The 14,858-nt window shown below is 36.5% G+C and overlaps 1 protein-coding gene across 1 annotated transcript in view; it reads right to left on the bottom strand.

Annotated features, from left to right (window-relative positions):
- The window catches only part of TENM1 (teneurin transmembrane protein 1), a 760,590-nt gene that overhangs the window by 256,603 nt on the left and 489,129 nt on the right, over positions 1–14,858 (bottom strand). The window contains exons 9-10 of the mRNA XM_087860146.1: positions 2,658–2,857; positions 1,195–1,405 (exon numbers count right to left, since the gene is read on the bottom strand). Of these exons, the coding sequence (XP_087716272.1) occupies positions 1,195–1,405; positions 2,658–2,857 (411 nt within the window). The remainder of the gene's footprint in view (positions 1–1,194; positions 1,406–2,657; positions 2,858–14,858) is intronic.

Raw genomic sequence — 14,858 nt, 5'->3', positions numbered from 1 at the left:
TGATTTTTGAAAGGTTAATAGTTGGGTTAGTGTTTTAACTTGAGCTTAGTGGTAAGGATAACAGGAAGGGAGAAAATCTTCACAAATATTTTAGATCTTCTAACTGCTTGATTTCTTGGGAGAAACTTAACTTCTCATAACTCATTGGCAATTGCATTATCAAAACTGGGCCTTGACAGAAAAATATCATGAAAGGTGTATCTATTAAATCTGCTCCATTGAGCCTGTGAGCGTTGCAAAATAGTGTCATGACTTAAAATATTTTTTTTCTAATTTAACAAATACATTGTCTTTTGAAGATATAAAATCACTGAGTTTTTCTCTAGGGGAAAAAATCGTCAGTGCATTTTTATAGCCTTTCTGATTACTTTAGAGGAAAGTTTTGATAATCTTATGGCTGGAATACCATTCTCTACTGACTCAAGGTCTTCAGCATCAAGTAAAAATAGAACGTAATTGCTCTAAAGAGCAGATGGTATATCTATTAACAGTCAACACATCTTCTTAAACATATGGTTGAACAGGTTAACTAAAGGATAAAGTGGTGAGAGTTGTATAGAAAACGGACAGCTGTAAAATATTTTCTCTTCTTTTAAAAGACGTGTTTTAGGAAAATTCACACAATAAAATACTGTGTCTATGAGATGTTTCCCCTCAGGGCTAAAAAATTCTAAAAGAAAGGGCTTTGAGTGACCCAAGTTATTGTCCCTAAGACTCTTCTCTAAATATTAGGTTGTATTTTCAAGGCATAATGGTTCTAGAACCAGCTGTTCTAAAGAAGAACTGGACTGATGCTAGTTTTTCCATTTTGAGGCATTTATCCGCCTCTCCTTTTCTAATAGCTCTTGAATTAACAGAGATTCTCTTGCTTACTCCCTCCTTCGTTGAAGTTGTTCATCTATGCAGCCCTGGTAATATTATTATCCAGGTAATTATTCCTGTTGAAAACATAAAAAAGGTACATGGCAAGTGTCCTACAATAACAGCAAATAATGGAGCATTTAAAAAATCTTAACCAGCATTTAAACAACATTAATGACAACAATAATATAAGCCTTTCTCATAGTGACCTATCTTGAATAATGACTTTAAAGCAGAACGAGCAATGAGTTTAAACAACATCTGTATCACTTTAATCACTATCTGTTTCTAGAACTATACTGTTAATTTAAAATCATAGTCAAGGCAGTTTACCAATTGCTGTAGTTAACACGAATACTTGCTCCATTTTTTTTCCATCATTGTAAAATGCCAGATACCAAGGCCCTTGGTCCATATACTCTATGAAACCGGTCTCCTGTAGTGAGGTTAAGATCAGGTTCCGAGGGGAGTGTTGGGTATCATCAGAGCCCTTGGAGTCCTGCTTGACCAGTTGTTTTCCATCCATCAGTTTTACAAAATCAAACTGGAACAAATACACACACAAATATGAGCCACTACTTGTACTTCTAGACTAATGAACAACTTTAACTTCAATTGCCCTATTTCATACTTCATACTTCTTTGAGGTAGGCAAAGCAAAAGAAGTTATTTGTTCTTAAGCATACTTAAACACAAAAGTATATTACTAATTCTGAAAAAAAAAACCCACTATATTTATAAATGTCATAAACCTCTCAGTTTTGGAGTATTCAAAATAATTGTCGAAAAATAAGTAAACCAAGAAATAGAAAAAAATCTGATTTAGTATTAGGCAAGAGAATTTTGATATTTTACTAAAGTATCAGATAAAAGATATTCGAAACCACACATTACCCTCAAAAATGTGACCATGATCTTCTCTACAAATTCAAGAGTTTTACAGTTTTTAAAACAAGTTAACAGTCAAAAATTTGAGAACATTCATTATATTTTACTACCTTTGTGGTAGCATATTTAAATATTCAAAGGACCCCCTCCTTTTTTCCCCTAATCAGTGGACAAGCGCATGGCACACATTTCCTTGGACATTTTTTTAAGAGTCACATTTGAATGGCATTCTAATTCCCTGCCTATTCCCATCCAGAAGGTAATGTCTGGACTACAGTCATATCTGTTGGAGAAAAAGCAATCCCCTGATGGTTATGATTCCTTACGCTACTTCTTAGATGGATCAGGGCCCCAAGTGGGTTCATGCAAGTAAGAGATAAGGAAAAAAAAAAAACGAGGGAAATCAGGTGGCTAACATTTATAGAAGGGCTTTGTAAACCATTGAGGTTTTACATATTTGAGTTATTATTAACAAAAACAAGAAAAATTTCTACCTGTAAGATAAAAACCTCCCTTTTAGACTCATTTCCTTTATTGATTTGCATTTTTCACTGGGACAAGGGGTCAAGGCCATCTGGAACCAGCTAAGGGGGTGTGGACCCAAAAACTAAGTAAGATGAGGGGGCGGGGAAAGCTCATGATCATCCTGTTTCAGAAAACAGAATTCAAGTTTTAAGAATATCTTCTTAAACTTTCTTTTCTGAATTTGCTCTGCTAAATGCTATTGCTTTTTTCTCAACGTCATTTCTTTTTCATTTGTTTGAGTGTGATTAATTCGGGTATTTGCCCATTACAAACATTGTCTACCTTTATCTTTGGCTCCCACATACTTTGCGAGTCACGAACCCTGAACTATTCATCCCACCACCCTCTAAAAGGGTCAAGAAAATACCTGTAACATCAAATACCTGAGTGTGTGTAGGTGGAATGTTTCTTCTGCCATAAATTCCCAGCAGAGAGTCCTTGGCTAAAGAAATATTGAATTTCAGATATATAGGATGGTGGATAGTAATCTGGAAACGCCAGAATAAGCCGGGCGGAATGGTCTGCATGACCTGTGCACCAATGTCAACTTCTCCAGTGTCTATTGCCCGTCCCTTCTGAAACACTGGTTTTAAAGGTAAAGAAAATTGTACATAATATTAATCTTAACTTATAAAGCAATGGTTTTTAGTTTTTCAGCACAAATACATCAAAATGACTTACTAAGCTCTTTCTCCCTTCCTACCCTACCCATATTTCAAGGCCTTACCCAAATCAAATAATCTTCCAAGAAGCCTCTTCCTTCTCTTGAACTATTATTGCATTTATTTCCATCATTTGATTCATTTTTTAAAATAATTTTTATTTTGTTATATTAGTCACCATACAGTACATCCCCAGTTTTTGATGCAATGTTCCATGATTCATTAGTTGCATATAACACCCAGTGCACCATGCAATACGTGCCCTCCTTACTACCCATCACCGGCCTAGCCCAATCCCCCACCCCCTCCCCTCTGTAGCCCTCAGTTTGTTTCCCGGAGTCCACAAAGAACTTCTCAAACTCAATACACGTGAAACATTTGATTAACCACTATTTACTGAGCGTGGTCTGGGTAGCTACAGGACATACAATGATGAACAAGATGTAGTTCTTGCTCTCAAAGAGCTTTGAATATATGAGAGGAAAGAGGACCAGTGCACAAATAATCATGTTGTAAAGGAAAATAAGTGCTCTAGGTATTCAAAGGAGTAAAGGTTATTTGGTTGGAGGATACTCCTCATTCTTAGCTGTCTCTATGCCCTTTATCTTTATTTTTCTTCTTAGTACTTATCACCCCTAACATACCATGTCTCACTTGTTTATTGCCTATTTTCTCCCAGTAGAATATTAGTTCCATGAGGCTGTGGCTGTTTTGTTCCTTCCTTTATCCTCAGTTACTAGAAGAATGTACGCAAACAGTATGTTCTCCATACATATTTATTTAATGCATGAATGAATGAATGAGAAAAGGGTATTTATGGGAAGTAGTATTGAAGATGGGCCTTAAAGGAGGGAGAAGATTTCAACAGAGCTGTTCAGAAGAATGTTCCACAGGAAAGGAACACTTTGTACCAAAACAAAGAGGAGAGAAACTTGTAAAGCTACGGTGTACGGTATGTGTTTATAGAGAGGAACAGTTGCAGATAGGGCTGGAGGGAAATGATGGCATCCTAGGGCCTTGAATGCCAGTCCTGAGGGTTTACTGAGTAAAGGATGGAAAGCCATTAAAGGTTTTGAAGAAGAGAGGAAATATCTGGATACATTAGAAAGACAGATCTTGAGTCAGAAGGTAGGATGATTTAGAGCACGGAAACACAAGAATAATAGAGAATTATGGAGCAATAATTCAGGTGAAATGACATAAAGATCTCAATTTAGGGTGGGCTCAACAGTTCACATGGGATAAGTCCATTCCAGTCAACTATAAAATAAACAAGTGGAGCTATATCAAACTAGAGAGCTCTGCACAGCAAAAGAAACAATCAATAAATTGAAAAGGCAACCTACAGAATGGGAGAAAATTATTTGCAAACCATATATCTGATAAGCTGTGAATGTTCAAAATATATAAACAATTCATGTGACTCAACAGTAAAAAAGCAAATATTCCAACTCAATAGCAAAAAAAGCAAATAATCCAATTTAAAAATGGGCAAAGGACTTGAACATTTTTCCAAAAAAGACATACAGATGGCCAACAGGTATATGAAAAGGTGCTCAACATCACTAATCATTGGGGAAATTCAAATCAAACCCATAATGAGATATCACCTCATACCCCGTTAGGTTGGCTATTATCAAAAAGATAAGAAATAACAATGTTGGTAAGGATGTAGAGAAAAGGGAACCCTTATACTCTTATATACTATTGGTGGGTATGCAAAATGGTACAATTGTTTTGGAAAACAGTATGGTAGGTGCTCAAAAAATAGAACTACCATATGATCCAGCAACCCCACTTCTGGGTATATATCCAAAAGAACTGAAATCAAGATCCTGAAGATGTATCTGTACACCCACATTCACTGCAGCAGTACTCACAATAGCCAAGATAAGGAAACAACCTAAATATCCTTTGATGAAAGAATGGATAAAGAAAATGTGATGTGTGTGTAATATACAACATATAATACGTATATAAAAACACTCCGTTGTGTGTATATATGTATGTATATATACCCACACAGCAAATATTATTCAGCCAAAAAAAAAAAAAAAAAAGGAAATCCTGCCATCTGCAACAACATGGATGAATCTGGAGGGCATGATGCTAAGTAAACTAAGCCAGACAGAGAAAGACAAATACTGCACGGTATCACTTATGTGTGGGATCTATAAAGAATAAGAGCCAATTTCATAGAAACAGAAACTAGAATGGCTGCCAGTGCTGGAGGGAGGGGGAAATGGGGTGATGTAGGTCAAAGGGTACAAATTTTTAGTTTTAAGAAGAGTTCTGACAATCGAACATAGAGCATGGGCACTATAGTTAATAACACAGTATTATATACTGGAATGTTGTTGAGAGTAGATCCTAAGCATTCTTACCACAGCAAAAAAGTTGAGTATATGAGGTGATGGATGTGTTAATTATCTTGACCTTTTTAATCATTTCTACATTGTATAGGTATATGAAATCAGCATGTTGTATATTTTAAATATATACTATACTTGTCAATTTTTCCTCAATAAAGTTTAAAAAAATCACATATTATTGAGGAAGTATAAAACTGGGTTATCCTAAAGAGTGACAGAAATTTCAATGAACTTCAGATTATTATGAATTTTAAAAATCTTATTGTACTTTCAAGCATAAATCCTAAAAAACAAAAATTTATTTTTCAAACTAGCATAGAGAAAGTAATACTGAGATAAAAATAATTTATCTAAACTAAGGCAAGAAAGGGAAGGCACAGACTAGATGGATCAATTAGAAAACATAAAGAAGATGGAAGATAAATCATAATAAAATAAAGAGCAATAAACTAAATGCTTATGTTAAAAGGTAAGAGTCATCACTCTGAATTAAAAAGTAAAATCTGAAGACATATATTTTACAAAAAATATATTTAAAATATAAAGAGACTGATTTATAATAATAAAAGTTATTTTCTCAAAGAGAAAAAAAGAAAGAAGACAATGTACAGGAAGATTATAGCCCGGTGCTTCTCAAACCTGAATGTGCTGAAGGCAGGGTGTCTTGCTAACACGCAGATTATGATTCAGTAGGTCTGAGGTCAGATATTTCTCACAAGTTCCCAAGTAATGCACATGCTACATGGTCCACAGCCTACACATTGAGAAGCAAGGTTCTCAGGGCACTGGGATGCTAGGTATGGCAGCTAAGGAAGGGTCAAAACTGACCCTATGGTCGTTGAGTTTGGGTGACTCAGACAATGCCAGTAGCAAAAACAAGAAACCTAGAAGGAGCTGGTTAGTGTGAGAAGATGTGGAGTTTCAACAAGCAGATCTTTATTATTTATTGCCGTATTTTCTAATTATTTCCGATGTGCTAGTTTACTCTCTGTTTCTGTAGAATTCTCTGTTAAGTGGTGGTGGGGAGGGAAAGGATAGAAGAGGAGGGGCAAGAATTAGTTCGCCTTGGTTTTAAGCCACAAGGATCACACTTTAAGAGGGAAAATTCAATTTGGTCTCATTTCATACTGCCTTTATATTTTTCAGCCATCAACTCTTTCTCCACACCAAACACAGTTTAAAAACACACATGGTCTCTGTCCTTTGTGTTCGCTTGCTATAAAATTAACAGCCCATTAAGAAACACACCTGCAGTGGCTTTATTCAGAGGCCAATGCCTTCTAGCTTTTAACTCCCTAAAAGACCTCCATTATTGCTTTTTGTGTTAAGGCCAAGAGTAATAACTATTTTAAGAATGTTCACTGTTAACTGTTAATAATAGATTTCAAATGCAATTTTGAACATAATTATGTATTACAGGACACATAATTTTGTGGAATTGACATTTATAATAAAATATGCCCTTTGAGATGATAGATGACCAACCGAGGACCTTATTTTTCACTGAAAGTTACTTTTTCCCATGTGAGACAGAACGGTCTTGTGCCCAAAGGATTGTTTATGCATTTAACTCTTAAGGTCCTGGAGCTGACAGATGTCTTCAAAGAGCAGACAATTAATAGACCGTGTTTATGCAGATACTTCTGTTCTCAACTTAATGTTCAGTTTGTTCAATCGCTATCCTCATCAGGGGCTCTTATCACTTCTTAAAATGCATCATGTGGTTGTTCAAACACTATTATAAATATAAAATAATTTAAAATTAGGTTCTACAAGCACTATTTTAAAGGTGCTGCAAACAGCATTTAATGAATGCAGACACTGTCATTTTAAAAAATCAGGGCAAAACTGGCTGATGGACATTAACCTTTATATATGAGCCTTACCAAATGCTACACCATGTCTTCCTTCTGCACTTTATAGCATCATATACTGCATAATGAGGCTACTTAAATGTTATTCACTAAATCAAAAGAAACTTGTGAAGTTGTGTTGTTGGAGCTTCCTGGTTACTAGCATTAGTAAATATCTGAAGCATATATACTAAGTCATTTACAAAAATGATTTTAAAAGGTGGTCTTACCCTTTGAGAGCCTGCATCATAGTTAAAACAAGATAGGTGAAGAGACATGACAACATGAATGAACATGTGGACTATAATTTAAATAAAAATAGCATAGCAAGCTAGCTGCTGCAATTTGGTATTAAAGAGAAATTCTCACAGCTTGCAGATGGAAAATTTTTCAGCCTCTAACCTTTAGAGTTGAGTGCATCAGAAAGGGGGACGTCTCCCTGTTAGCAATCTACATCACTAAATAGCCCGCTCCATTTTATCTTCTCTCGAAATTTGTTACAGGTTACAACATAGTGGTTCTTAGTTAATTTACTATTTCATTTTTTTTCCTTAATGTAGCTCAAAGGGGAAAACTAAAGAGAAGAAAATGACATGCAGACAAACAATACGGAATGTGATTTCAGGAAGACATTCTGCGCCAGGATAAGGAAGTGGAATAATTTTGGCCAAACTTAACCTGGACTTTGATCCCTCATTTGCAAAGTGTCAGCAGCGGTCCTAAAATACGGCACTAAGGTAGGGATTTTGTAGCATGAATGTTTTAATTGTCATTTAATCACTTAGATTGCTACAGCATATCAGAAGGTCCTGGAAGACCGTATTCTTCAGGGGCAGAACACTCCCTTGCAGAAATGTAAGAGGAAGAGCAAACAGCCACGGATCATATCAAACTGTGCAGTACTGTCATTAGCACAGTCCCACCAATATCCACCAATTTAGTTTGAGCTAAACACTCTCTTTATAGCTTGCAACACAGGCATCAACTGCTGAGTGGGAAAAACCAATGGCAGATGGGCCGTGTGGAAGGATGGCATGCTAACGGACAGTTGCTTAGTTCAAAAGGAAAAGGTCAAGCTACCTGGAAGGTAAATACAGAGGCCCGGAATTGGTGACAGACACTGTGTGCAGTGGCTGTATTGACTAAACCAAGGCTTCATTATCTCTAGACTCAGACACATACCTGAATACTAAGAACATAATTATTAACAAAATTGTCCTTATAAGATAGGGGTAAGGAACTCTATTCTGGACATATACATGTATTTATTTTTTCTATTTAAGGTAGCTAGACTGGATTTAATCATCCTGCACAAAACTCGGCGCAACATGAGTAGAAGACACTGACATGTGGTCATTAAAAAGATTCTCATATCAGGTCCTCATGTAAAAATGACCAGGTTAAAGGCTGTGGTATTGTCCGTAATAGCAATCTTAGCAGTCTTTTAAGGGGTTTGCAAGTTCCATAAAATGTATCTAAGCAAAGAAGATACCGGCTTTATTAACTGAAGGGAATGTTGTCCAAAGGGATGAAAAAGAAACATGCCTTAAGATTATATTTGCCCGTCATGTCATCCTATGGCATGTCCAAAACCCTCAAAAGATATCAACAAATACCTTTGGTATGGTCTTTCACCTGAATTAGTCTTAGTGTGTGTCTCATGTGTTAAGTACCATCTCCCTTCTGTTCCTTCAAACATAGTAATTGTTTCATAGTTAACAAATCATTATGAAATTTAGAGTATCAGTGCTTGGAACAAAATGAGGAGGGGAAATGAACCCCGAATTCCTGTGATCAAAAGCTGTGAAGAGATATAAAGGGGTCAGTGAAAACCTATCCTACCCTTCCCATCTAAGAAGTAGCCATGTATAATTTTCTTTATATGAACTGTTGAAGAAAAATATGTATTCAACTCAGTTCTTCAGGGAGGGATTTTCCAGATGGTGTATTGCACATGTTTTTTATATCGGTTCTATAACCCAGGAGTATGCAGGAGAAAGAAAAGGAAGAATGAACCTTGTACCTAGTAGGAACTTGGTAAATATTGTTTCGATGAATTAACAAACTAGTAATCTTGATAACTTATTTAGTAATGTTGATCATTTATTTTGACATTTTGGTACAAGGTTTAGTGGGAGGAAGAACTGAAACATCTCCACACGGAGACCTTTGGGGATTAACTGAGAATAAAATGTGTTTAGAAATAAAATACCTCTGCCTTCCTGACACTGATAATAGACAGCTGATTGTGTGGGAAAGTCCATTAGTGAATATTACACTTGAGAAATACATTAGTGTGTAAGTGTAAACAATTACGTCCAGACACTGAAAGACTTCAGACTCCAGTACAGTAGCCCCTCTAGTATTACATGCATCTTCCCAGACAGAAGTGAAATGGTATTGTTAAAATCTCACCATTAATTAAAAGGCGAATTTTGAATTGCATTTTGACCCTGTGTATCTGTTTGTTGAACATATTATTGTTTAAAAGACATAATTCTCATCTTAGAAGTATTTCTTCAAGTTCTGTCATAAGGATTTCCACTTTCCTAAAAATTTTTTTTAGATTTCACAGTTCTTCCGGTGTGTTACAATGACCACTAAGTAGTATTCACAAACATTAGTTTCCAAATTTCAGGCTCTCCTGACTTGATATACAATCTCATACTGTGAAACACAAATTGTGTTTGCAGAATGTCAGTCTGTGGATTATTACCAATGGTACATGAAGTAGTCAATCTCTTTGAATTTCATTGGTAAAAACTTGAACGGACTCAGAATCATGGGTCAACATGGTATAAAACACCTTCTTAAAAGAAAATAGTATTGCCACTAGCAAAAAAACCCCAACAACACCATATTCAAAGGTTAATGAATAAATATGGACCATGCAATGAAAAGTCAAAAAAGGAAATTAAAGAAATGATTTCCACTTATAATATCATCAAAAAGAATTAAAAAAAAAACTTAGGGATACGCTTAAAAAAAGCTGCAAGTTGGGGTGCCTGAGTGGCTCAGTTGGGTGAGTGTCCAATTCTTGGTTTCAGCTCAGGTCATGATCTCAGGGCCCTGGGATGGAGCCCCACATTGGGCTCCATGTTCAGTGGGGAGTCTGCTTTGAAGATTCTTTTTAATTTTTTTAAAAAGATTTTATTTATTTATTTGTCGGTGGGGGGAGAGAGCACAAGCAGGAGGAATAGCAGGCAGAGGGAGAAGCAAGCTCCCCGCTGAGCAAGGAGACTGATGTAGGACTTGATTCCAGGACCCCAGGATCATGATCTGAGCTGAAGGGAGATACTTTACCACTGAGCCACCCAGGCGTCCCTGCTTGAAGATTCTTTCCTTCTCCCTCTGCCCCTCCCCAACCCAGCTCACGCTGGCTCCCTCTCTAAAATAAATAAATAAATAAATAAATAAATAAATAAATAAATAAATAAATCTTTTTTTAAAAAGTTGCAAGACTTGTACACTGAGAAATACAAAACATCATTGAAAGAAATTAAAGAAGGCCTAAATAAATGGAAACACCCATATTCATGGATTTTAAGATATACTATTATTAAAATGGCAATACTTCCTAAGCTGATTTATGGATTCAATTCAATCCCTACCAAAATTCTAACTCCCATTTTCCAGAAATACACAAGCTGAGGTAAAATTCATATGGAAATTCAAGGAACCCAGAATAACTAAAGCAATCTTAAAAAAATAAATAGGAAAACACTGGAGGCCTCCCACTTCCTGATTTCAAAACTTATTACAAAGCTACAGTAATGGTACTGGTATTATACGGTAGATATATAGATCAAATGGAATAGAAGTGAAAATGAAGAAATAAAACATCATATTTATGGTCAACTGAATTTCAACAAGGGCACCAAGATAATTCAATGGGGGAAAGAATAGCCTTTTCAACCAGTGAACTGGTGATGGACAAGTGGATATCCACAAGCAAAAGAGTGAAGTTGAACCACTCCCTCATGCCATATATACAAAAATTAACTCAAAATGGACCAAATATCTACATTTAAGAACTAAACCTATAAAATTCTCAGATGAAAGCACAGGCATAAATCTTTGTGACCTGGGATTTGGCAATAGTTTCTTAGACATGAGATCAAAAGCACATACAACAAAAGCAACAATAGATACATTTGACTTCTTCAAAATTAAAAACTTTTGTGCCTCAGAGGACACCATCAAGAAAGTGAAGAGACTGTCTACAGAATGGGAGAAAACATTTGCAAATCATATATTGGAAAAGAGACTTGTATTTAGAATACATTATGAAGACTTAACAAACTCACCAATAAAAATACAAATAAACCAATTGAAAAATGGTCAAAGGATCTGAATAGATGTTTCTTCAAAGAAGAAATACAAATGGCCAATAAGCACAGGAAAAGAGGCTCAATATCATTAGTCACCAAGGACATGCAAGTTAAAACCACAATGAGATACCACTTCATACCCACTAGAATAGCTAAAATAAGAATGATAAACAATAACAGGTGTTGACAGATATGGAGAAATTGGCACCCTTTTACCCTTGGCCTCTCAAAAAAACTGAAAACAGGTGTTCTAATGAAAACTTGTACATGAATGCTTATAGCAGTATTATTCATAATAACCAAAAAAAGTGAAAATCCACAAAAGGTCCATCAATTGATGAGTGGATAAACAAAATATGATATACTCCCACAGTGGAATATTATTCAACCATAAAAAGGAATGACATATCAGTACATGCCACAACATGGGCCAACTTTGAAAACATTATGTTAACTGAAAGAAGCCAGCCACAAAAGAATACATATTATATGATTCCATTTATATAAAATGTACACATAGGCAAATCTATAAAGACAGGAAATAGATTAGTGGTTGCCAGGGGCTGGGGAGAAGTGGGGATATGGGGTAACTGCCAACGCCTATGAGGTTTCTTTTCGGTGTGATGAAAATGTTCTAGAACTAAATAGTGATAACGGCTACACAACTCTGAATATGCTAAGAACTGCTAAATTGCACACTTTAAATCAGTGAATTATACAGTACGTAAATTATAGCTCAATAAAGCTGTTCCAAAAGATATGGTTCTAAGCTCTAAATTGGCATGCAGAGCTTGCACGCGCGCGCGCGCACACACACACACACACAATCATGAACTGTCATAAGAGTTTTGATGTGTTTCCAAGTGGTTTTAGATGGTCACCTACTACCTAAAAGCTGAACTATCGCCTGGCCAGTATTTTAGAACATGTAATTGGCAGCACATGGCAGGGATGCCTCTTTTCTATATTTTTAGACAATGCTAGATGTTAGTTCTATGTAGATTATTAGGATCACATCTTCTATACTGGGATGGTGGCAGGAGGGCTTGACATGGCTCAATTTATCCAGCACCCACTTTTGTGTCTTAGAATGTAAGTCCCCAGAGACAGGGAAGTCATGGCTGTCTAAAATCTTGACATCAACCTACCGGGCATTTGATACAGGCAATTATATTACGGCGCACCTATCCCACAGTTGAGAGTACTGAGGGGGTTGTACAGCTTCATGTTCCAGGCCTTGGGGAAAAGCAGCAGCCCGCAGGGGCACCGGTTCTCATGGGTTGTCCTATTTGCTATTGCCTTTAATTTCTATCTTTAAGGAACCCGGAAAATCTTCAATAATATCAAATTAAAACTTCTTCTCACAAGCAAAACTCACTACGTGTAGTAACAATAATACTGGGGCGCCTGGGTGGCTCAGTCAGTGAAGCATCTGCCTTCGGCTCAGGTCATGATCTCAGGGTCTTGGGATCGAGCCCCATGTCCATTGGCTCCCTTCTCAGTGGGGAGTCTGCTTCTCCCTCTCTCTCTGCTGCCCACCCCCCCCACTCATGCTCTCTCTCTCTCACGCTGTTTCAAATAAATAAATAAAATCTTTAAAAAAACCCAGTAACAACAATAGTAATACAAAATCGGGCTAGATAGTAGCATCCATGGAACACTTACTGGGTCCTCTTTTGGAACTCCTACCTCTCATTTCCACAATATCAAAATCTCATACTCAGTGTGCCATAAAATTCCGTGTCCCAGTTTCTCTCTGAGGCTCCTCCCTCCTCTTTTCTCTTGTCCAGACTTTGGTCTCTTCACTCTCTCTTTTCTTACTGGCATTCTCAATGTCTCCCTCTCTACTGGTTTCTTATTCTTCATCTTCAAACAAGCACAAGTCTCTCTTTAAAAAAACGAAAAACAAAAAAACAACTAAAATGACCCAACTGCCCCTCAACCTAGTTATCATACTATTTATCTCCTTCCTTTCCTTGCCAAGCTGTCTCCATCTGCTGCCTCTATTGCTTCATTATCCATTTACCACTTAGGCTATTACCATCTGCATTTTCCCCCACTACTCTATTAGTCCATTCTCCTAAATATGCGCTCTTTAAGGTCAACTTGGATTGATTTTTCTGGTTTCTCAAGGCCCAGCTCAAACTACTTCTATAATAAACAATCATCTTTTCATCTTTTGTCTTTTAAGCCTCTTAATCACCTAAGCATCCTATCTCTACTTCTGTATGCCAGTTGGTTGCATGCGAGTTTGCATTGTGGGCATGTATGCGTGTTTCCTCTAGCTCTCCTATCGAACAGGATGTTTCTCAAGGGCAAAAGCTCTCTTCTGCTTCATTTGTGAGCATTCTAGAGTATTTAGTACAGTTAAAATGGCATCTTGACTCACATAGCACTAAAAATCATGAACTTCTATGCCTGTAAATACTAAGGTTTCAGTTTTCTTCCCTTGATATTATTTTCATGGAGAGGTTGGGTGATAAAGATACCTTCTGTGGGATATATAGTGGACACAGCAAAAGGCAAGGAAAACAACTAAGGGAAAATGTAGTTACAAGAAGAGTTCAGAAGTAAAACCAGAGGCTCATGGTATTAGAAAGGTGAAAGCCAAGAAAGGATATGTGATTATAATCTACGGGAGCGCCGAAGTTACGCAAAGGGAAATGTAGACTTGTGCATTAAATCCTGGAACTCTAAGATTTTGTTTTCAAAAGCACATTTTATATATGAGAATTACCTTTGACTTCATGCAAAAGTGAGTAAATGTTTGAACTTCCTCCAAAAATAATATAGGCGGAAAGATATAAACAGATACTCAACAGAATTAGGAACACACATGGTTTGTGAATTTTCTACAATGCACTGTTTCTCTCAAAGAACTATGATGGTATAAAGATGCTGTGGGAAGATCCCTTAGCTTCTGAAGGACTACTCCAGGAGGATCAATATGCCATTCCATAGTACACCACCACTTAGCGCCCCTGTCAGGTGTATACTGCTAGGCTAGAGGGACCACAGGAAAGGTGTCTATTAGTTAAACAAACAAACAAAAGTAAAATGAGGATTAAAATGAAACAAGAAGGAAACATTAAACATATATGACCAAGAATATTTAACATGAATTTTTTATACCGTAAATAAGTTTGCCTTTTAGCATAGTAAACCCTTCCCATAAATCTGTTTTAGAAGTCAGGTCTCCAGTATGCTTTAGAAAAGCTTTTGTTAAAACTGAAGTATATTGATAAAGTGATTTAATATAGTTGAAAACAAGCTGCAGCACTCTAGCTGGGCCCCCTGAAACCTTGTATTAGAGAAACATCTATATAGCATTATAGGAAACATTTACTGTAATTTGCCATCAATCTT

The sequence above is a fragment of the Ursus americanus genome, chromosome X, assembly GCF_024610735.1.
Source record: "Ursus americanus isolate L20-20 chromosome X, mUrsAme1.1.p, whole genome shotgun sequence".
Taxonomy (NCBI): domain Eukaryota; kingdom Metazoa; phylum Chordata; class Mammalia; order Carnivora; family Ursidae; genus Ursus; species Ursus americanus.
The sequence above is the reverse complement of the archived record's forward strand: the minus strand, read 5'-3'. Positions and strand labels throughout refer to the sequence as shown.